Raw genomic sequence first — 26,135 nt, 5'->3', positions numbered from 1 at the left:
AAGCATCGACCGAACGCTTGGCTGTGATGATAACTGACATAAAAGCTGCACGCTCAAAACATTAGATTATGTTAAATATAAATATAAAATTTACATTGCAGCGTGTCGTAGAAGGGAATGTTGTAGATCCTTTATTAAAACTAATGATAGCGCTGCCCAGTGTCCAGCGTTGTTGGTTCGGTGATAATAAATGATGCCTACGATATCAAACAAAAGGACCCTCACTTTAAAAGCCCTGCACAAACACAATCCTTTTCAATCAAACCCCCATTACGCCACGGGATTTACATGAAAAATATTTTCGCGCATCGCACGACATTTATCATGTCGTCAATCGAAAAACGCTCGAAAGCTTTCCAAAAGTCAAATCGCATGAAAAAGCGCGATTGACGGCCACACAAACACACCTGTGAATATTCTCTCCAATCGTCGGCCAGGTAACGCATCTCCCTGCCGAGTTGGCGCCAATCAGGATCTCCTTCCTTTTCGTAGACGCTGATCCATTTTTCATCGCCACTTTCAGCTAAAATGATAAAAATTTCGGTTAAGGAAAACAATTCGAAAATTTCATATAGTTTATAAAGAAAGTTTTGCGTACAGATTTCTCTTATGTGTTTTAGTATTAGTGAAATTTTATTTTTACTTTTTTTTTGCACGACACTGATAAGTCTTACAAATAATAGTCTGATGTCATAAAATCTGAAGATGGAAGAGGCTTATTCCTTATAATTACATATATGCCTCTAAAAGGTTCGCTACTTTCATAAAGAGACTTATTTTTATAAGAATTAATATTATGTAGATAAAGAAAGATACTGAAAAAATATATCTTATAACTTATTTTTTTTAAATCAGAAAACAATTGTCTTTCAACACATACAAATTATATCTACCTATTATATGTATATATAATATCGCTATTCTGTGTGACTGTCTGTCTGAAATAAACCTCGACGTATTATAATGGTCGTTTCGATTCGGCATACATATCTATGTACATACATATATTTCCTCGAGGCAAATAGACGGTGCTAAGTCTCTGAGTGTTTACTACCATCTCTTGAAAATTAATTAATTTTTCTATTAGTGTTTTATATTGTTTATATATAGGTAGATAGGTAGTTTTTACAATTTTTTTCATATTAAATAATTAAATATAAATATTAAATGAAATATATTCAAAAGACATTTGAAAAAAATTCGACCGCGTGCGGATCGAATACAGGACCGACACATTACTTTCATTTTTTTTTATTTATTTAATAACTTGTTTTAAATATGCCAACACCCATGCGATGATATTTCATCGGGTACAGCACTAGTTCAAAATAAATATTAGTGCTAAATCTTCTATTTTTTTTTAACTGATGTTTCGGTTACTATGTATAGGCCAAATGTGGAATTATTCGTATTTTTTAGCACGTGTAACACTGTAGGTACGTAGATCGAATGACCGCAACAAAACACCCTAAAAGCCCCTTATTATTTCGGCCAAAAAAAAGTCAATTACACGTATACCGTACGATGCGAAAGGGTTATATGGAGGGATGAGTGAACCGCTATTTTAAAAAGCAAACGATAATTGAACTTCAGACAATGGACGATGAACTTTTTTCCACCTTGATGGGAATATGGTAGAGCTCGTTGTTATAATTTTTTTAAATAAAAATTAGCTTCGAGTGTAAAATACACATTTTTCAACCACCATAGAAGAGGACTTTCACTAGTTTTTAAAGGAAACCCAGCGTGACGCATCGAGGGTGTATCGAGTTTTCTCTGCACTCTCCTCCGTAACCTCTCACCACCCAAAAGGGTGGGGAGGGGGTGTTAAAAGCTCACTTTGAGGGCGTGTTGGGGTGCATCCTTTGCCCGATAGACGTGCAGATAAACCGGCCTTAATTACGCGGTGACAGGCATTCGCCCGCGAATACCATTTGACGTAAACCCATCACTCGCTATTTTAAAACAAAGACCTTATCGTTTGAATTACGTATGTATAAATACTTTTTTTCATCTAATCCTTTCATCCCCATCTATGTATGTTACAACATGTGAATTTTGCACCATATTGGACACGCATCAAAGAATATTCCAGTCGATCAATAATACGCCGGGTTAACAACCTTTTTGATATTGAATTGCAGCCGTAATTTTATTAATTATAGGGATGAATTATCCTTTGATTGTTGGCATTATAATTATGAGCGTCAAAGCATCAAAATTTGCTGACCTAATAACATGTTGCAATTTGCAAATTATACGCTTATTTCGGAATCAACATATGACCGTGCATATCGTATGTAAATATAGAATGTAATGGTTATACATATGTATGTACATACATACATATTTTGTTTATGAACTCGCCTCGGCATAAGGTTATTGATCTTTTTAACATTTTGTCAGTATATGTATGTTGCCAATTATCCTGATTTTGTGGGGTGTTTATTTTATTGTATTTTTTTTTTTGTTTTCTTTCTGTGATTTTTAAGTTCAGTATATTTAATATTGATTCGCATTATGCGTCCGGCGTTGCTCGGGAGAGTAAATGTTTGTAATTTACGGTTTAATGCCATGAAAAAGCACATTTAAGACGCAGACACACAGAGAGATACGCGGCACGTGTTTTTTTTTTATATATGCACGTGTAAAATAAAAGCTAGCACGCTCTGATCTGTGATATGGAGCACCCAGGTAAAAAATCATGAAGTCACAAGTTTTCAGTGATATTTTATCCTCGTATTGACATATTTAGGAATGACATTGATTCCCATATTTGAAGAAATATGTAATCCGTAAAATAATATTATGTATTAGATGTATTATGAGCTAGATGTATTGTAAATAGGTTTTTGAGCTTTTTTTCCTATTATGCTGTAGATTAACATTAGAATAATATAATACTATGATTACTAACCAAATTAAATTAAATTGTAAAATAGAAAATGATCAGTAGATCAGTAGCTATTAAAATATGTAGATATAAGATGTATTGTGAACATAATTTCGTAATAATAAAAAGCATTTAAAAATCAAATCCGTAAAATCGTAATCCGTAAGGATCGTAAAGATCGAAGAATAAACCTGAATTAATTACCCAAAGAAACACCCTCAGTACCGATTCAGTGTGTTTGCGCCTTAAATTTGGTTTGGTGGTTCTATGGATATTGAAAATTGTAAATTGTAAATTGAACATTCAAATATATAGGTATGATGCAAGACTTGGACATTCAATAGTCAAGTACAGTTGATATAACTAACGCGTGCACAAATTATAGATCAATTAGTATTTTTTTTATTTAATGGAATTTTGATTATTATATTGAAAATAATTTCAAAACATTTTAATACAAAAGTCTGGGCCCTTAATGACGATATGCGAATTTGATTTGCAACGAATGCATCGCTCGAGGGTGGCCTCGCTCACCGTTGCACCACCGTACCGGTCAGATAGTGCAGCAATCATCATCAAAGGGTGTGCATTTTGTCGGGTTGTAATTAAGCTGCCGTCACACAACTGCCACCGGGATTAATCCAGAACCGCACTGGACCAGTTTATCGGCTCGGATAACAGCCAAGGCTCAGATAACTGTCGCAATTCGATTTTACGATGCGGGCGGAAAAACTGCACCGACCGAAAGGACACAAAATCAACCCGAAAGTGTGTGCGCGGGTGGAAAATGTGTACATGTGAATGCGCTTATTACCCGCAATCATACCATTCATACGAGCATCAATTATATGCAGACTCGTATTTTGAAAGAAACAAAGGGTTGGAATTTTCGTCTAGCACCGCAACGACCCCGACGTAAAAGGGACGAAAAATGCCCGGAGCGGAAAAGCCGTTTCCGTGGACCGTTTCCGGTCTCGATTTTTCCCCCGCGGCTACCACTCAGTGGACAGTAGACTCTCCACAGTGCGGTTGAAATTTTCAAATTCAACTTGGAAATTACGAATAATATGGGGATTACCAAAAAAGGGAGAAAATGTACTTTTCCTATAGGGTATATACCTATATAGGTACATACATAATACTTATGCATGTAAAATTTAATTGTATTCGCTTCGACATACAAAGTCACTTAATATGGGGGAAATTTCATAAAATAAATTACGGAAATAAATTATAGTCTATCTTTATATAAATATGTAGGTATACTTATGTAGCTATGTGTGTAAATGTATATGTTTATGCATTAGTATATAAAGTTATAATTTCATTCTCTCCAGAAATAGATTGGGTTGATTTTGATGCAATTTTCTCCAGCATAGTAAGAATTTCAAATGCTAAATTAAGCTGCGCCAACTGAGTATGACCACAATTAGGTATTATATAATATTTGTATATACATATGTAGGTATAAATAAAATTTTAAAAATCAATAGATTGCGGGGTGTCAGTGTCATGTCGCGACGCACCCCCTCTCAGTTCGCAAGATGTAATTTAACCCTTTGCCGTCCATCGGGGCACGCAGACCCCCACTAGCACTCCAGGCTTAGTATGATTAACACGCCGGTATAAATCGCATATTAGTCATTATCAAATACATTCATCCCGACTGCAATTATGCAACGCCCATTTGTCACGTTCACCACGCTCCGACATTGCGTCACAAATCGCAAAAGTATGTACATCGAAGAAATTTCAAAACCACTTCCATTTGACTTTCAATGCATACACAAATTCAGCTATGCATGTACATATGTATAATATGAATGTAAGGTATTCGAATTTCATATGAGCAATTAAAATATTTGATACTTCGATCGTGCTAGTTATTATTGAAATCTCGCTAGGGTGGGCCCGTTCATACGCTCAAAATCTTCTTAAAAGGATATTATAACATATTTTAACCCTTTGATACCGAGGCAACCCCTCGCGAGCACGCGCCGTTCCATCAGATTAACCCGACAGTGGCGTATAGCGCTCAAAACCCGACCAAATTAACTGTCCGTGCCAATATCATACGCAGTAAGTCATTTCAGAGTTAAAATATAGTGCATTCAAGATCTAGTTTCTTTGAAGTTTTCATATAAATATAAAATGATTTTATAATAATATCATTATTAGTACATAATAGACGCGAGAAACGATGTTTAAGGAACATAGAAAATGAACTGGACACGCGCTAATACATACTGGCGTTTAAGATATGCGCAACAAAGTTTCAAATATTTGTAAATTTTTCGTACCTTAGCAATGTGAAGAAGCATCCCGAATGAAGTTTTTTTAATGTAAAATTATTTAATTTATATGATGAGGTGAATTAAAAAAAATGAACTACTAAAACCGACCTTAAAATTTAAAAAACCTTCGAAAATCGGTAAAATGTACGATTTTCACAACTTTAAAACCTTTCCCAACTAGAGGTGTTTCCAAATTTCTGTTTTCAATGTACTCTGATGCACATATCTAAAAATAAAATCAATCTTTTTTTTCCTTGTCAATAAACTAATAGTACTGTTCTTTGTATTCAATAAAAATAAATAAAAGTCAACTTTCGGATAATAATTTCAGTATTCGTTGTGATTCTACAGAAAGAAAAAATAATAGCTGAAATAAGCAATTCGAAATATATGTATTATGTATTTTCAAAAGGCACGAACGTATTATAATTACATAAGCTGTACATTTTTAAATTTAACCCTTTCGAATGAAATCTGCGAAGGGCTTCGTCATTATTATTTGAGTTCAAATCAACGCCTCTCTAATCCATCACACATATAACACAATTGACAAAGAAACGATTACTTTAGTAAAATATACAACCGAATTGAATCTTAGGGTTTTAACATATTTTAACGTAATTTCCATATATTTTTATTTAATTTTACATAACTTCTGATCATAATAATGAATAATAAACAAACCAAAATTTACAATGTCATGATTTCGTGGTCGAGAGCGTCAAGCAACGACTTTATAATGAAAGATCTCTTCCTTGGCAGTAATCCGGATTTCGAGGCAGTTGTCAGTCAAAGTCTAGTCGGCTGTTTTATTTGGAAAATGCGTATACGTCATTAGGTAAACGTCTAGTCACGATCTGAAAATAATCTTCGATGTTCACGGGAGCGATCTGCATATTTCCAGCCAGCTCAATTATCAACGGCTCAGGTCCGTGGATTAATTACATTCGCCGCTCTCGCCCCATCCCCCGGGAATCGAACGGGGGCGAAAGGGTTCCGAGCGCAAGAATCGTCGAGCTTTATCTGGATCAAATTCATTAAAATAATCAACGTTATCTGGCCGTGGCGAACGAGGGGGGGTGACTGATGACGATGATCGTGATAAAGATTAATGAATTTTTGATTAATTATAAAGTGACGTTTCGATTTCGTCTCTTGCGACCGTTTGCGAAGTGCACACTCGAATAATATTGCATCGGCAACTATTCGCTGAGCACACTAATACCGCCTAAAGTGCACATTAATTATGATCAAACTGGTCGCTTGATTAAACAATTAAATATTGGCCGTACGAACATCAAAACAAACATCAGCGATCTGACGCGGCTACATTTTGCAAGGATCTATCTACCTGACCGCCACTGACGATCCCACTGCAGAAAATCGCCGGTTCGACTCATGCATAAATTCGCAAGTCGGTCCAAAAATGAAAATGCTCCCATAAATTTTTACCAGAGTTTACTGTCTGTGTTGACTTTAAAAGTATCTGCATATTTTGCGTACATTTGATTTGGAAAATGTATTCATTTTTTTTAAATACCTCGCGGCTTACTACATATGTACATATGTATTATACTATACAAAAATATTTATATCAATATAATAAGTAATAGTAGTGATCCACAAACTTGATGCAATGAGTCGATTAGGGCTTCCCAAAAATTAGAATAATATCGGAAAAAGATACAGATATAAACGTTTAAAAGATATGTATATACAAATCAAAACATTACGACGCAGCATTTGTTGTGTAATCATTAAACGTTTTCGTCACTTTTGCCAAATGTTAAAAAATTCATACGTTTCCATAAAATGTCTATACTCTTCAGGTATAAACACAGATTACCTAAACACAATCTGCTTTAGGTCATCGACTTCAGAGAGTCTTTAATTAATATTATGAATTAAATGTAATATGAGCATTTATAAGAATTGTAAATAGGTTTTTGAGCTCTTTTTCCTATTATGCTGTACATTAACATTATAATTATATAATACTATGATTACTAACCAAATTAAATTAAATTGTAAAATAGAAAATGATCAGTAGATCAGTAGCTATTAAAATGGATATAAGATGTATTGTGAACATAATTTTGTAATAATAAAAGGCATTTGAAAATCAAATCAAATACGTTTTCATAAATTGAGAGGTACGATTCATGGAAATGAACCACTGATATATAACAACAGTTTGAAACTAGGAAAAACACTATGTACACATGTATTGTACAAACACAATCTTTGATTAATACCATTAGATTGAATAAATCATTTACCAAAACAAATTGCTTACAATTTTTGAAATACCAGAACCACTTTTTCATTTTTTACCAACAATATATATAAGCAACATTAATACATTCTACATATGAACACATATGTATGTACATACATTGGCATACCAATATCCCAGCGCTGTGAAATCGGAGTCAGAGTGGGAATCGGAGTCGAATCATAAAATAAAATCGGAGTCGGAGTAGGTAGCTTTTGATCTGACTCCAAAGCCCTGCATTTTCCAAAGAAACATTAAAACGTTACACGAGACGAACAGATGAATAGCATAAATACATACATATATATATATATATATATATATATATATATATATATATATATATATATATATATATATATATATACATACAAAGTGAAAAATCGTACTTAACTTAAACGATGTTTGCAACAGATTTCCGCAGAAATTTACATAGTAAACGGTTTGAACACGGCGAACACTACTATGTACTACCACCACTATCACCAGGTGTTGCAGTGATTATACCGTTGTTCAATTAGCCCATAGTAACCAGGTGTTGGGAACAAATCGATCGAACGATCGACAAATACCTATTCGGAGTCCCTTTTACAAAACGGCCACAAATTGAAACCGTCAAACCAGAAGAAAAAAAACTTTCACATCTGAAGATATTCACATATGCAAAGTGACATATATACATACATATGTATGTATATATGTACATACATGAATTCATACATTGGTACATAGACACATACTCGTTACGCATTCACAAAGGATTATTTGATATATGAAATTGCAAATAGCAAACGGGCCGATGTCGAATCATCAGAAATTCTCGTTTACCCGTGTTATATCCGTGCGAGAGACCCCATTCTAAATATTTACCTGTCACGGGTGCGCGCATATTGATGATGCACTGCAACCTGTTGACTTAACAGCCGACAAACAATTCAGCGACTTCTCATCGTGGGACTCACTATCTCTCTCTGAAAAGCTCGTTATACACGATAAATACATACACGGATCATACCACTGGAAAAAAATGTCCAAAAAAAGCGAAAAAAGATCACAAAAAACCCGCACCCCTAAAGCTATCGACTTTATCATGCAAATTAAATACGAAAGTAAATTGTGTGTCTTATTGCGAGTCAAAATAAAACTATGCTAATTTTATGAATGGGTAATTTTCTCCGTCGATGTATTTATTTTCTCACAGTGCTTTTTGCAATGTGGCTTTTTTTATCAAAAAGGACATCAATCATTTTTTTTTTGTTTTGAATGGGCACATCAAATGATTTAAACATTCCTTAACACACTAACCAAAATTTTCAATAGGTCGTCTTACACCTATCGGTATATAATTCCACAAAAACAGATCGGTTGAATAATTCCACAAAAATAATTTAACCCAGCAAGAATAAAATACATAGTGTTTTAATGCTACTGCTGCTTCAGTTGTTGAATCGTTTTTTTCAAATCAACGTTCATATATATAATGTATATACATATATAACGACACCATTTTTTTTTATAAAACCACAATTTTATGCTATTCGTATGAACATGTTTGCAAATTTAAATATAAATTCATTGTTGATACTATATATGTATAATCGACCATCTTGGCACATTGGAGACTCTTGTAATGGCACAATGGCATAAAACTTAAACTTAAATAAATAATGTATTACATTGAAAAATAGCTGAAAAATCAAACAAGTACCAGAAAAATCACGTTTTTTTGTTATTTTCATTATTTTCATAAAAATCATTAGAATACAACTTTTATGGATTAATTCGGATTAACCCGGAAATTGATTTTTGACCTTTCCCGGAAAATGAAGAATTTTCAATTCAATGTTACTTAAAATTGGCAATGCATATCATTCAGAACCTATACTTAAAATGTATGTATGTACATATGTATATATGTACATTAAAATAATGTCCAAAAATTGAATGTGATCAATCTATTTTCGATTTGTCACAAGTCGAACGTATTCATGAGCAGTGTCCTTTCGACTCTCAAATGAGATTACGTATGATTTAACGTTATACACCTACTTATATTATTTTCGTTATAAGGATATCCACCAAAACTCCCTTCGTTCGTCCGCGGACGATAAATAAAAGCGAACGTTGATTGATGACCGACCAGTGACCGTCCCTGGCTCTTTTATCAATTCCCTAATCGACAATAAACCTAGCCCTGGCCACGTCGAAACATATTCCCGGGCATACCACTGTCACTTTGCACGAACCGTATATGATATATCGCTGAAAAATACACGTTCTTCGATTACGTAGCGGGTACTTTTTGTTTACTTTACTTTTTTTTGTCTTAGACTACAGCCGCTTCCACAAATCATTTACACGAAAAATGAACCACTATAAGCCTTTGATTATACCTTACATATCGAGTGGACATAAATTTTCCTTCTTTATAAAACGATCGGTTACATAAAATTCGATTTTCGCGTGTTCGAGTATGTCTAGACATTTCAGAAGAAAATTATATGCAATATATCATATGACAAATTTGTATAAATGTAGGTAAATAAAAAGAAAAATATACATACGCCAGCTCATGATTATCATACATATGATTATCGTTTTCAAATGATACTTTTTAGCCCGATGATACTTTTTAGATTAATTTGAATCAAATTACGCGAAAATCCCCCCTTGTTTGGCGAGTACCGGAGAGTTGGTGAGTTTTCATCGACAAATCGAAAGTTAAACTGCGAGTTTAACTCAAAACGAACCGCCGAGTCATCCCCGATCCAGGGTTAACGTAGCGAACTGTTAAAAAACACACTCCCTCGACCTGCACACTTTACAACACTTCGACACTGACCGCGAGGGTGGGAGGGTGGGAATCGAAAGGGGGTGGCGGATTCTATCGCTTTTCTCAACACGCGTGATCGCTCCATTACGTCCCTACACGTTCCTATACTGCCGAAAAACACATTATCGGCAAATGGATAAAAAAAAGCTCACCGATAAATGCCAACGCTTTTTTACACAGATAAATCGAAATCAAGGAAGCGTATCTAAATTACAAATTAACTTGTCGACTAAACGTCATCGTTGACTATGTAGAACTGCATACGTACATACATATGTACATAGGTACAGTACACATCATGTTTAAGGTAAGAATATATCTATGTACATACATATATGTATGTACATGTAATTAGAGCAATATTGATGTAATTATTTTTGAAATGACTTTTTATGACTCAAATATAGATTTTTTTTCCAAAATAACGTATAATACTTTCCACCCTTTAAGATTTCTTCCTTTTGTTATAAAACTCATTAAAAGAGTTACTCAAAACGAAGTTAAGCTCTACTTTATGCTTAAAAATGCAATATTCAGAGGTTTCGAACATTTTACAATATACATACATATATAGGTACTTTAGAAAAATATTTTTTTCCAAATAAAAATGTTAAACGTAAGATAGAAGAGCATTAGTCATGATTAATGTAAAATACACGTGATCTGTTGACCGTTCGCTATCTGCTACAACTAACAGCCCTTCGTTTACCCTGGAGGGCCGTAACTTATTTCCTACAAATTCACTTTATCGGTCCGTCTGTCCAGCAGTTTGTTTGACCCATGTCCCGGAGCAAATTGCGCGATCTTCATCCGGAAAGACAAGAACGGGGAAAAAAGCGCTAGCGGAGAGCAAAAAAAGGAATGATTTATACTATTCGATTAGTCGCTTGTTTACAGGAATAGAAGGGAGGAAACACACGGAATAAAGAAAATTGAACAGCTGAACAAAAATTTCCGGTAAAACTGAACATTCATTTTGTTAATCTCCCAGCAAAAATTTTATGGTTTTCAACTTATGATGATCAAAGAGTTTCGACACCATTGTGTATAATGAATTATTTCGTGTCGTTTTATTAAAAAAGAAATATCAACGCTGAATCAAAGAGATGAATGACATCGGATCAAACACGTATTCCATTAAAAAGAGGGTTGCCCTCCGGTATCGAATCATAAAGACAAAGCTTTTGATGTGATCAAATGGATATACATTGTACAGCTAAAAACCAGCATGTACATATGTACATAAGAAAAATAGAAATAGCTGCTATTTTTGAATAATAATAAAAATTATATACAGAGGGCAGCTGAAAATTTACTGAAAATATGTTTTTTTTCGTGAAACTGCTCTTCAAAACACAATCGAATTTAAATGCATACAAAATTTCACATTTCAAAATTCATGCTAAGGTAGCATAGCATTCCAGTATTTCATTAATGTCATACATATGTATGTACATACATGCACCAACCCTTGTACATATGAAGATATACTGTACATACATATATACAATATATCGTCGGTTTCCCGGAGTTTCTCGGCAATAATCCGTGATTGAATCGTCGTATGCACACGGGGATGATGACTTACAACCCCCCGCTAGTTCGACATTCAGATGATTTGGCCATTCGTTTGTTTTACAACGGCCATTACCGGCTGTCGCCGCTGGACTACCAGACGCTATTCAAAGGAAACGCATAAAATACAGGGGCGGCGAGATCATTTAATTAAATTTTATATCCATATAAACGACATAATAAGTGAATCCCTATTACAAATACAAAATTTTGAGCAACATTATTAAAACGAATACGATTTTTTGTCTTTTTTCGCACAATAAGAATAAAATCTCTGTATTATATGTACATTATTTGAGTAAACATAGCAGCTACGAGCCGTCCCTGTTGTAGAGGGAAAACGGAGGGCCCTCCTCGTGATGGACGTGTCTAAGTGGATAGGAAGACTTCTCTATCAAATAAAATATCTCGTCCATTCTTGCCGGTACGAAGAGAACAACAAACGCCACCAACGCGATGGGGGACGAAGGGGAGGTGAGTACAAAGATGATCCTGAATTCTTAGCACTTGTTCATAAAACGGGGGGGGGGGAGGTAGTATCGTGCACGCACAAAAGGGGATGCAACAATCTTCTCGCAAAAAAAAAATGCTTCCGGCATAATGGGAATAATAAGTTATAATTTTTGTTCGGCGAGATCTTAACTCCTAACTGCTGACAAAAAAAATACCTCGCATTTGCCGTAATTTTTTCACTATAATTTTTATTATTATTTTACATGCACGAATATGTGCATTCGTATGTATATTACATTACATATAGCTTTTTTGAGCTGAAACTGGATCCGTTCGTTTGGTAGTTTTCTTTTTTACAAACCTCTTCTTACTTTCACTTACGATTAATATTAAGGAAAAATTTTACCTCTTATCCGATCTTTTTCATACTTTGCCATTTTTTCACCAAGTTGGACTTATTAATCATCCCTTTTCCCTTCTAGTATACATACATATTACCGATTTGTGTATTCCCTTTAAATTCGTGAAATGGTCTAAAAGTTTGTACAATTACTTTTTTCTTTGACTCCAGGGTAAATAAAGATATACTAAATGGTCAGTTCAATAGTCTCGAATTGTATTTTAAATATATTACAATTTATTACGATTTAGTGAATATATTACAATATATTACGAATATTTAAACGTATTTAAAATAATAATTTCAATGTACATTAGTCCTAAATTAGAACAAAACATTTCACAAAAATTCAAAACCATACGAATTTATGTTTATTTGAATGATATTATGCAGAAAAAATATTATAAAACAACATCTTAAATAATTTACACTTAATCGAATTTATACTTAAATAATTTACACTTACATCTTAAATAATTTACACTTAATTTACACTTAATCTTAATCTAAAATTTATATTTTATTAAAAGAATAAAATAAATTTAAACTATTTTTACTTTATTTATAATAAAAAATTCCAAATGTAATTCAAATTTAATTTAATAAAGAATTTAAAAAATACTTTATTTAATTACTCAATAAATACTACAAAATATTTAGCGCTTAGAGAACTTATTTAGTTTTTAGAGACATCTATGAACGACTTTTCATATTACAATTTGTATGCGAGGAAAATTCGTACTAATATTACATTTTATTTTAAACATTTATTTTTTAAATATATATAGAATATTTACACACGATTCAAACAACCTCACGCCATAACATCGACGATAATGTTGGTCACTTAATCCTGCGTTGACATACCCCGCCGGCCCCGTAGGACATATTGCTTTTCGCGTGTCCTGCACACCCTTTTTTCAGAACCGAGCTAAAAAATGAAATCCACTCCCGGTATCACAGTCGGCTGCACAGCGGTATGGCCTATGGCCATTAATTCAATTACAGTCCATTGTCTATGTAACTCACCCCCAACCCACCGAATGCTATCATTGATTTTTTCCCCAAAAGTCTAAGAGTACATACCTAACAAAATTATTTCCAAAAACCGATTAGTTTTTGATGAGCACGATCGATCATCGTGCATTACATACGGGGGATTGAAATTTAGCTACACCGAACCGTGGCGAAGTGCATAACGGAACCCGGCATTGCGATAATGTTTATTATTATTTTTTCTGGTCTATGTGCACACATTTAGCCGCCATTACGAGCGATTATGATCGCTCACGTCGACGGAAATGATGATCATCAATCTGGTGAGGGTGATCGCGGAGGCTCCTTTCGCGCCAAACAATCGACGACGCTCGACCGGAAGTTGGAGACTTGTCCTCCGGCACTCCCGATCGATCAAGAGTACACACAAGGAGGAGGGGGATGGTAACCGACGAGTACGATCATTAGTCCTCGTTGATTATTTAGTTCGGCGTGCATGATTTGATATTTTGGCACGGTCGATACTGTGACGAAACGACGTGTGCCGATATATGTATGTATGTACATACATACATATATATATATATATATATATATATATATATATATATATATATATATATATATATATATATATATATATATATATATATGTTTATCGCTACTGATACTACGCTTCCTAAAATAATAAATGAAGGCGTCTAGTTATGTCATAATTTTTGCATCAATACACTTGACGCTATTGCGTTCTACTCAACGTTTCCTTCCTGAGATATTAAACAGAAACTCCATGTAGCTGATTGTAAAAACATAGGCACATATTATATGTATGTACATATGTACTCCTTATAAAATTTCTTCAAATATCTCTAACTGAGTTACCGATGACGACTCATGATTTTATAGTAAAATCTGTATTTAAACGTAGAAAGTTGCAGTTCATCATTGTCTGGTACATCGATAGTGCGAAAAACAATTGAAATTAACAATGGTTTCATTTACATGACGAAATTTTACAGAACGTCATACAGAACCAGTGCGCTCTGTTCTACAATTAAATTCTTACAATTAGTCGAGACTCGTTTTCTCAACTTTTCGTCTTATTGAAGAGAAGTTTGTATATTGTATAATTTTTTTTTATACACATGTATGTAATATAGTTAATATACGAGACATGTTGTGAACATTCATAGATTTTTAAGAACGTTTAAAAATAAATTCCTTTTCACTATGTAAAACATTTTTGTATGTGTTTTGTATATATTAACACTCATGGCCGCCGAGAGGAATCCCGGGCTTTGGAAAAATAATTCCGGACAAACTAAAAATAAAGATCTCATAGATACATTTTTAATATGCAAAAAATCTATCAGAACTTTTATAAAAATACCTATATCTTGGTTGTTATTTTTTAAAATAATTGAATAAGAAAGAATGATACAACAGGTACGATTTCATATGGAAACAAAGAATGCGGATCGAAAAATAATCATTTAGCATTATATAAATATATGTATTTTTATGTAGAATAATATAAAATATCAATATCGATAAGTCGAAAGTCCCGAAACGGGCTCCTCGAGTAGTCCGGGCCCTGGAACTTTACCCCCACCCCCCTCTCGTCAGCCCTGTACAAACTCGATGACGAAATACACCGCAAAAGTTGGGCAAATGTGTCTCGAGAAATTTCAAGTTGGTGGAACGTGGTAGACCCGAAAATTTCATACACTATTCGCATAGCTACCACTTTATAAATAAACGTAGCTTTCCAACGATACCAACTGAATACTGATTCTGGCACTGAATCCAATACTGAGGCTATTCTTTTTTAATATTATTTTTGAGCTTTACAATGGATAAAAGCTCCTTACAGAGGCATCGTCCGAAAAAAAAAATTAACGTGATTTGAGGAGTGTTCAGCGGGGATTGTAGCCTCGTGCGCTCGCACATGTGCGTATTTAATCAAAGTCAATCGTATCCATGTTTGTCCTTTTGTCCGATGCGCGGGGTAAATCGTCATAATCAATCAAGTAGATCGGCCGCTTTTGTGGCTCTCTCTTCCTCCCTTCCCACCCCCACGCGGCAGGAAATGAAACGAAACAGGAAACGGTTAGGCGGTGCGGCGAAGAGTCCTGCTACGACACCGAAGATCGATAGGGGATGAAACTGCGAATGTAAATGCGAGGGATGATCGCAAACGAGCGCCCTCGATCATCCCCGGGTCGAAGTGTCAGATTAAATTAGCATACTCAATGTTGAAAAAGGACAAGAATGTTTGCTAAGGCCACATAATCACAACCAACTATTTATTGGAATAACCCACATGAAAATATTACTAGGCTAATTAGGTTACTGTAATATTAGCATAATCGATGGATACAACTGAAAGTGAAACACTTATTAGACAACTTCCACTGAACGGGCACCAATAGTTTAATTTAGAATCGAAATTAATTCCATATTGTATTTACATTATCGACTATATAATTACATTATCAACAAAAACTTGGCATTCATATACTCCGAGAAGAAGAGTATAAACGACTGGCAACACTTTCTTGATAACTATAACATAAGGAAGTTTTGAACCTGTTGTTTGATCTGATTTATTCTAAAAAATTTTATGCTTTAAAAAAGTTTAATTTTGTTTTTGGAGAAAAATCACAAAAAAATTTCATATAAAAAATTTTCCTACCTTTCTTCTCACATTGGTTAGTCACTTTTCCAAATGAAATTTAAAATTGCACTCACAGTACCTTTCAATAAATTCACATGATAAATTCGGCGGGTTTGTCTTCATTTGTTATTGTCACATTAGCATGTGAAGATGATTTCCTGAAGGAGGAATAAATAAAAAAGGGAACGCTTGCTTCATCGCAACCACTGAATACATTTCCAACCCTCAACCCTTAAACACGATGTACGCGCGTACACGAAAATGAGCCATATGCCCGATGAAAAACCAAAAACGTTGACCGTAACATGCGCTCGTTGACCATAAATTATCATTAATTAAGTCATGGTGCCACTAAATAACAACTTTAATCCGCAATTATGCGAGCATAACTCATACCTCACTAATTGCGTTATTTGTGGCCCGAAACCTAGCATTTGCATAGAGAGGATTCATACATACATATGTACATCGAATCGTATGAACAGACAGTGGCGTGGCGATCACGTGAAAAAGTTCCCTCGATAATCCGGCGAAAGGGTTAATTTAATTAACGCACCCAGTTGGCCGCAGTCGCCAGAGGAGGGGTTGTGCTCACGGATGCGGAATCTGACATCTTTGATTATTTCAATAGATAGAGCACGCATGTGGGTGCTCTATGTATAAATTTGACCACCTTCATAAGTCGACCGCATTTAATTACACACAACGGATATGCTGTTTGAATTAATAACAGATCTTCCTCGTCTTCTGTAAATCAAGGAATGAAAGACTAATATGCATAGAGTGACACAAATATATGTAAGTATGTATGTCTTTCGATTACTTCCTTTCTATATCTCTCAGTAAGGTAAACAAAAAACATTGGAGATTCCAAAGACACTGACATTACATGTAAAACTATAAAAATGTGAGCAATGCTTAGTAGCTACGTTTAAAACTAAAAATGCTACTATGAAAAAATATATCTATTACTTGTATTAGGAACGTTGAGTGTATGTATGTACATATATACAAGATACTAAAATATAGTAGACATTATAACAAAAATCAATTGTACATATCTGAATTTTAAAATCAAAATAAAATCACGAAAATTTTCTATACTTGAAATCTCAAATATTTATTAGTATACTCGACAAAAATTTCTAAAACCCAATATCCATATAGGCACAATTTTTAGGAAAACCCTTCCGAAGCATGAAAGTCATAATACCACGATGTGCTCGAAGATACCCTCGTCAGTTAGACGAGCTTAGATCAAACCTAAGATAACTAATAACTCATATTATTATGCCAGCACATATTTATTTTATTTTTTATTTTATTTTATTTTATTAATTGAAAAATCAACAGACAGGATGTACAGAGATAGGTATAAAAAACACAAAAAGTAAATAAATAATATATGTAACACCCGAGTCCAATAATAGATTTTTACAAAAATGAAAAAGATAAATATAAGGAAAACAAATTAAAAAGTAAAGAATAAAGGCATGACAAAATATGTAGTACATTGCATAATTAAACTATAGTATTAAAATAATTGGAAAAGGTTATAAGATAGAATATAAGAAGAAATTGAAATTTACAAATATAAAAAACAAATGAAAAAGGTAAATACAAAATAAACAAATGAAATGGAAAGGAATGAAAGCTATAATATGATTAAATAGCACATTACATAACTAAACTAAAGTATAAAAATAATGGAAATATTGGAAAAATAGAATAGAAGAAAAAATGAATCAATCGGTCAAGATTCTCTTGATGTTAGACCTGAATTGATGTAGGGAAATACCAAACAGATCAACCTCATTCAGCTCTCCGTTAAACATACGATAAACGCGCTGCAGATAAAAATATTTTTGGGAATTAGTATTGAAAGGATCAAGTGAAAAGAGTGCAACGCGTCTAGGGTATCGAACTGGGATTCTGAAATTAACCTTATTCAGTAAATCAGAACAATCAAGGAAACCATTTATGAGCTTAAAGAAGAATATAGCATCAGAATGTCGTCGCCTGACAGAAAGATTGTTAAAAGAAAGGATTTTTAAAATGTCGGAAACAGTAGAATGGGTATAGGTAGGAAAAAGGTAGCGTAAGGATTTAATAAATTTAAGTTGAACTTTCTCAATACAATTAATATGGGATAAATAAAAAGGTGACCAGATAATTGAGGCAAATTCAAGGTGAGACCTTACAAAGGAAAAATAAAGTAATTTTAGTACATAAGGATCATTAAAGGGTTTTGTTGAGCGGAGTAGGAATCCAAGAGATTTAAATGCTTTGTTGGTAATAAAAGAAATATGTTCAGAGAAATCTAGTTTATTATTGAGTATTACACCAAGATCCTTAATAGAAGATGACGTGTTAAGGATTGAATGATTTAATTGATATTGATTAGTAATAATTGACTTATTTCTAGTGAAATTTAAAATAGAGCATTTTTCTAGATTAATAAAAAGATCATTATTTAAACAATATATAGAGAATCTATCTAGATCTTCTTGTATCTTATGACAATCGTCTATGGTGTATATAGGTTTGTAAATTTTTAAATCATCAGCGTAAAGAAGTATAAAGGAATGTTTGAAGATGTATGAGATATCATTAATATAGAGTAAAAAGAATAAGGGACCTAAATGCGACCCTTGTGGGACACCGGAAGGAATATGTCTAAGTGATGATCTAAAACCATTGAGAATTATGATTTGGTGACGATTTAGTATATACGAAGAGATCCAACGAAATAAATTTCCTCGGATTCCGAGGGACCAAAGTTTATTGAGTAAAAGGTTGTGATTGATTTTATCAAAAGCTTTAGAGAAATCCGTATAAACGACGTCTATTTGGATTCGTTTGTCCATATAAGATGTGAGAGTACTAGTGAAATTAAGCAGGTTAGTCTCTACCGATCTCCCCTTAAAAAAAACCATGTTGTTCAGGTATAATGTAGTTTTTGAAATTGGAGAAAAGGAAATTATAGATAATTTTTTCAAAGATTTTACTAATGACAGATAGTTTAGATATAGGACGGTAATTCTCAATAAGATTCTTATCACCTTTTTTAAAAATAGGGGTGATGTAAGATAATTTCCAATAGTCAGGAAATTTACCGTTCGACATAGAAAGATTGAAAAGGATTGTTATGGGAAGAGATAATGGGACAGCACATTTAACAAGGAAAAAAGAAGGCAAACCATCACAACCCGCACCAAGATTAACATTGAGAGAGTTGATGTGACTGAGTACAGTAGATAAGTCAAAATGAAAAGTAGATAAGTTACAAGAAGAAGTATCTGTATTAGAGATAGAAAGGTTAATGGTAGAATCACTATTGAAAGTGGAGTCAAAATAGTCAGCAAAAATGGTACAGATTTCAGAACCATGTGAAGCCGACTTATTTCCATAATACATTACGGAAGGATATGAAGAGGAGGTATTTTTTTTTGAATTTATATATGACCAAAATGATTTGGGATTAGTTTTAATATTATTTTGAATAAGAGAAATATAATTTCTAAAGCAGATTAAAGAATATTTTTTAATTCGAGCTCTTAATAGTGAAAAACTTTGATAATCTAAGGGATTTGAATAAATTTTAAATTTTTTATGGAATTTGTTTTTTTCTTTTATTATTTTAATAAGAGACGATGTAAACCAAGGGGGATATTTGGTACGTTTAGATTTAAGAGTAAAAGGGACGTGGCATTCAATAATATTTTGTAAGGTATCGTAAAATTTTTTACAAGCTAAATCAATATTTAAATTGGACAAAAGTGAATTCCAATTGATATCGCTTAAAATTGGAATAATTGTAGCATAGTCAGCTTTTCTAAAGAGGAAAGTTTTATTATAATTATAATTCAAGGGTGAAGATTTGTTGTAAATTATTGAGATGCAAAAGGATAAATGATGAGAATCTTCATGGATTAGCGTAGAGTCAGCACGAGAAATATATAAGGGGAAACTACTAATAGCTAGGTCAAGAATACGATTATTAGTATTTGACAAATAATTGTATTGATAAAGTTTATTATAAGATAAGAATTGAGTAAAGGAAAGGGAAGAAAAATTAATACAATTGGAAGGAAATAGATGCAGATTTGAGTCGTATTTTGTCCAATCAATAGTGGGAAGATTGTAATCACCGAGTAAAATGAATCGATCCTCTGGATAATTGGTTATTAGATCAGATACTTTATTTAAATGGGTAACTAATAGAGTTTGGTGAGAATTACCAGGAGGAATATAGACAGTACAGATATTTAGTTTAAAAAATTTAGTGGTAATAGTAATCCAAAGGTCTTCTGTGGAAGTTAACCAATTATTTTGAATGACAGAGGGTAGATTATTTTTCACAGCTATGATTACACCACCACCAAATATTTGGTTATGAAGAGAATAATCTCTGTCACGTCGAAACACCTGATATCTGGCATCAAAAAACTCACTATTATTGAATGAGTCATTTAGCCAAGTTTCTGATAGACAGATAATATCATAATTATTAACTAATACATTTTGAAGAAAAGAGTCAGATTTAGTTCGGAGACCTCTGACATTTTGATAATAAATGACAAGACGATTAGAAGACATTGTAAAAAAGGAAGTAGATAGAGCACGTAGTGATATAAATATAAATATCCATATGCATAAATGAAAATAGATATATGCATATAAACATACACATAACTGCATACACAGATAAAGATATGGAATTATTAAGCAAACCATCCTTGGTGATACCAGTTGAAATACAAAGGTATACATGGACACAAATATAAAAATGAACTCGTACCTTTTTTAGTTTATGAGTAAAATATATGTAAATAGCATAGTTATATAGTAATAATAAAAATAATAAATTATATAGCCATACGTACATAATTGTTTGCACATACATTATAATATGTGATGCAGACCAGTAGACAATAAATGCATAGATAATTATTAGGTTATTAAAATTTAATATTGCACTTAGTCATTTGATTTTGCAAAGATCTGATTCTTTTGAGATTTGTATGATATTGGAGCTCGCACTTTTTCTAATCATGATCTTGCAATCTTTAACCCACAAGTAGGCGTAGTTATATTCAGTTTTCAATTGGCGTGCTCGCTTCAATAATAATTTATTCGTTGGTGTAAGGTGATCCGTGACGTATAGGGTGGTGGGCGGGCCTGGAATATTGATGTCGTTGGTGGTGATGCCGCGGCGGGCGCGCACGGCCGCCATCAGCAGCTCCTTACGACGGCGCTGAGTGAACCGTACGACCACTGATGACGTGCGCACACTCACATCGCTGTTGCCCTCTCGCTGTTGCTGTTGCTGTTGCTGTGAACCTGCAACGCCCTGGGACGGGTACGGCCGCACACGGTGTATGGTGTCAATATCTGTGTCGCACAATTTGTGACCCACGACAGCACATAAGTCATATAATATAGACACTAGATTTTCACCCTTTTTCATAGGTATGCCGGATATTTCTACATTGTTTTTTCTAGAGAATTGATCTTGCAGATTGTTTTCTTGTTTCAGTTCAACAATAGTATTTTGCGCCTCAATTAAACCTTTATTTACATCAGAAAAGCAGGAAATTTTCTTTTCAGCAGTGGTTAGTCTCCCATCAAATTCATCAGACTTAGCCTCTATTGTGAATAATTTATTGTTTATGTCTGTGATTACAGATTTTATGTTTTCAAACTCATTTTTCATGGTATTAAAGTCTGCTCGAAAGCATTTAATTTCATTAAGTATATCAAATAAAGATGGCTGAGGACTGATGACTGAATCTTGAGAACTGAGCATTAGTGATGAGGACTGAGACGGCGGAAGGGGGTTAGGATGGATACGGCAAGAAACGCATCGCCATTTTTCCTTATTCTTTGACGTCATTTTTTTGTATTTTGTTTCCGAAATCCCCACACAATCATGGTGGAAAGGTTCTTCACAAAGCTCGCACAGCACATAATTAGTCAACAACACAACACTTTTGCATTTATAGCAAATCATTGTTAAGTATTATTAGTTATTAGCGTCACAATTTATAATTTAAATAAGAGAATATTCTCAAAATTTCGCACAAAAATATGTATGAAATAAATAGTTTTTTGTTTAACAATGTTGCATTATGCTGTAATATTGTAAATATGCTCTGGGTTCGAGAGTTAATATATAATTTCAGAAATCAGTTTGATCACGTTCGTTGCCAAACGAATATTATTTGAAGAAACAAAAGAACTTTTTTTTTTTTTTTTTTTTTTCTTCTTTTTTTTTTTTTTATTTTTCAAGTGAAAATTATCTTTAAAATATAACCTTAGAAATCAGTTTAACCACTGTATTTAATCACAATTGCAAAAATTTTAATCAAAAATTAAAGCAACACCAATAACTCTACACAATATGCAAAGCACGACACCATTAACCGACAATATTTACGAAAAAAGCATCCAAATAGCGGACGAGCAAAACAACGAACCAGCTAGTTATTATGCTACCTAGCAACTATATAATATGTACATGTGCTTATACGAGACTAACGTGCCAAAACACATTCCCCCTTTAAATATACACAGAATGGGTTCAAATGTCTGACTTTGTATTACTGCTGGCTGGGTGGTGGAGCGGTAACCCTTTATGTGCCACCATTCACTTTGCTCGAATGACCAACTGTTGACATTAGCTAAATAATATATTAAAGCAATATCGTCTTCCCTAATCTCTGCGAGTATGTAGCACACACACAACATGCACGTTCATTTAATTACGAAAACGATTCCTGAATCGCTTTTGATTTAGAATGTGATCGCTTTGTTGAATCTTTTTTTAATGCAACTTTAGAGGGATTGCTTCACTGTTTTTATCTATTCATTCGTTCGCACTAATCCTTCAGGATCGTTGCATATTTAATTCGTATAGTGTTTGTTCAGAATCGAAATCCCAAAGCGGTCAGACCGAAGCCGATAGCGAGGGAGAGCACATACCGGCCAAATAAACAGACGAATAGTCAACACAAGAATAAATTGAGCTTTTAAGGCTTTGCATAAACGATTCGTCGAAATAGATAAAAGAGAATCGCTCGCGAAATTCTTGTGATGAAAAATTTAAACGTTTCAAAATGTCCGTTCAATCAACTTAATGCACCCTCCCTTTATTTGCCTAGTCCAGTTTTGTTCCAGGAGTTGCGGCTTCGAGTGGAATTGTTCCCGAGTTGGAGGACTCCTGCAGGACCAAAACAATGTGTCACGTCACAATGGACACACAGTCGAGAGGACTGCGAAATGGCAGATGAACAAATTGGACCGAAATGAATTTCGCATTTCCCAACTGATGTTCGCACACAGACGCACACATGAAACCGACACAATACGTACGTTCATAGACACTACCCACACACACACGTATTAAATACGTGCATATCAAATTAGAACTTGATATGCGTATGAACGTGTGGATAATGTATGTATAAAGCGACAAAGGATCGACAGGACCAAACTAATATCCCGAAATTAAGATGTACGCGTCCCGGTCGTTTATTGTGCGCGAATTCAGAGGCGTCTTCTTCAATCCGCCCATTGTTGTTCGTCGCGTTGGATACAAAAGCCGGCCATTTCACCCTGGAGGCACTCAAACCCAAACAGACACCCTCCAGAGTGGTTTCTAATTATTTGCGGTGGTAAGAAGTTGGCGTTTGTCGACGCAAACGGACGAAGCCCGAATTTGAATAGAAGAGTCATCTCACAGACAATGCGAGCGAGGTATGAAACTTAGCACTCCACTTAAGTGCCTAGCCATGTGCTACACGTGAATATTTCCATATATATTATTAGACAACACATATATTAAATAATTTTCATAAAATGTACCCGTTATAAACAACCAAAACTTTGAAAAAATATCAAATACAGCCAATTCTCCCCCTTAGATAGGTTTCGCAAAATACTTTTAAAAAATGTAAGAACGAAAATGAAAAGACTGTCATGCATTATATGTAAGTACAAAAGTGTCATAGAAAACGCATTTCTTGAATGGTTTCGTATTGTCCTGTGGAGAGCATAGAAATTAATTGAAGTTAGAACACATTACTAGGATTTATAAAAAAATATATATCATTTTAGAAAGGCAAAAAAATTCTGGCAAAAGTTAACCGAAATAAAATTTAGGTTATTTACGAAATCGAAATAAAATTTAGGTTATTTACGAAATCGAAATAAAATTTACCAACGTATCTAACTTTGATTGGATGCACCGTCGCTGTGTTTCAGGTTTATAAACGACAACCGATCCGTTATCCAGTTCGTTCCTGTGTTATGCAAACGTCGTTACTCCGCGTAACGAGGCGACATAACGGCGCCGTTACGGCCGCAGCCGCAACCAGGTGAAGTGAATTGAAAGACTAACCCTCTCCCCGACCCTCCCACACTTAGATGTTTTAGTTAACACAATACACAAACACAGGGATGAATTTGCTCAGAATAAAATTGACTAAAAACTTTCATCGGCCAACCTATCCAATACTCGTTACAAGAAATTGTATTCTACATAGAATACGATATGAAATCTCAAGTAACGAGATGTATGCAAAATTATGCAATAGTTGCAAAGGAGACACTGCGTATGTGCACAACCCGTAAAATTTCAGTGCTACCCCTGTCTTGGCACTTCCGACCGTCGTTTTGTCAAGAATATGGTCTGAGATTCCTTTAACGACCCCCAATACATCAAGCTCCCGTATTAATTCATTACCGTTCCGGTATAAGCCATGGTAACTTTGGTCCAAACTGTTCGAGTGTGTGTGTATGTGTGTAAGACAGTGAGTGTCCCGCATTAATTTTAACGTCCTGTCGCAAAACGGAATAGTTTCAGGTTTATTGTTTTGGCGAATCACTTAAAGTAATATAGTTGTGATATAATTGCAAACTATAGCAAGCGTGGGGGAGGACGTCGTAAACTTCTCCTTATCGAATTGAAAACTGGCTATAAATTAATTTACGACCAATTGGGTATTAGTCGAACTAAGATTTGAATATATGAGCGGTTTACTTAAGAATTAGAATTGAAGAAAGCGGTATTAACAATACCGTTTTAATTACATTTCCGAAAAATTGGTTCAAACTGTTAAAGTATGTTTCTTTTACTTATTGAATGTCATCTAAGAGTTAGATGACATCATATAAATATATGATATCGCTATTCTGACATACATAATTCACAGCTAAGCCACTGCCAAAACGTAGATACGTATGTATATAACAACAAAACAAAAAAACTTCTATATATACTGTTCGATACCAATAATTCCTCTAGGCAAATAGACGGCGCAAATTTACTGCTATCTAATGAAAATTTGTTTAATTTTTATTATTAGCAGTATTAATTTTCTATCCGTGTTTTACATTGCTCATATGTATGTATGTACGTAGGTAGGTAGGTAGGTAGATGTTTTTTACCATTTTTTTTCATATTTAACAATTAAATATAAATATTAAATTAAACATATTTAAAAGGTATTTGAAAAAAATTCAACCGCGTGCGGATCGAACACATGACAAAACATTTCTTTTAATTTTTTTTAATTTAATAACTTAAATATACCAACACCCATGCGATAGTATTTCATCGGGTACAACGCTAGTTCAATAAGTATAAAGTTAGTGCTAAATTGATTAAAATTGGAAGTGATATGAAGTGTCGTTATCAATAAATAAACTAACGACAGGAAGAAACTGTTTTGTTAAA

At 33.9% G+C, this 26,135-nt stretch overlaps 1 protein-coding gene across 1 annotated transcript in view; it reads right to left on the bottom strand.

The window, feature by feature from the left end:
• The window catches only part of LOC143912356 (uncharacterized), a 335,111-nt gene that overhangs the window by 233,129 nt on the left and 75,847 nt on the right, over positions 1-26,135 (bottom strand). The window contains exon 2 of the mRNA XM_077431639.1: positions 408-523. Within this exon, the coding sequence (XP_077287765.1) occupies positions 408-523 (116 nt within the window). The remainder of the gene's footprint in view (positions 1-407; positions 524-26,135) is intronic.

This window comes from Arctopsyche grandis, chromosome 5 (assembly GCF_051622035.1).
Source record: "Arctopsyche grandis isolate Sample6627 chromosome 5, ASM5162203v2, whole genome shotgun sequence".
Lineage (NCBI taxonomy): Eukaryota > Metazoa > Arthropoda > Insecta > Trichoptera > Hydropsychidae > Arctopsyche > Arctopsyche grandis.
The sequence above is the reverse complement of the archived record's forward strand: the minus strand, read 5'-3'. Positions and strand labels throughout refer to the sequence as shown.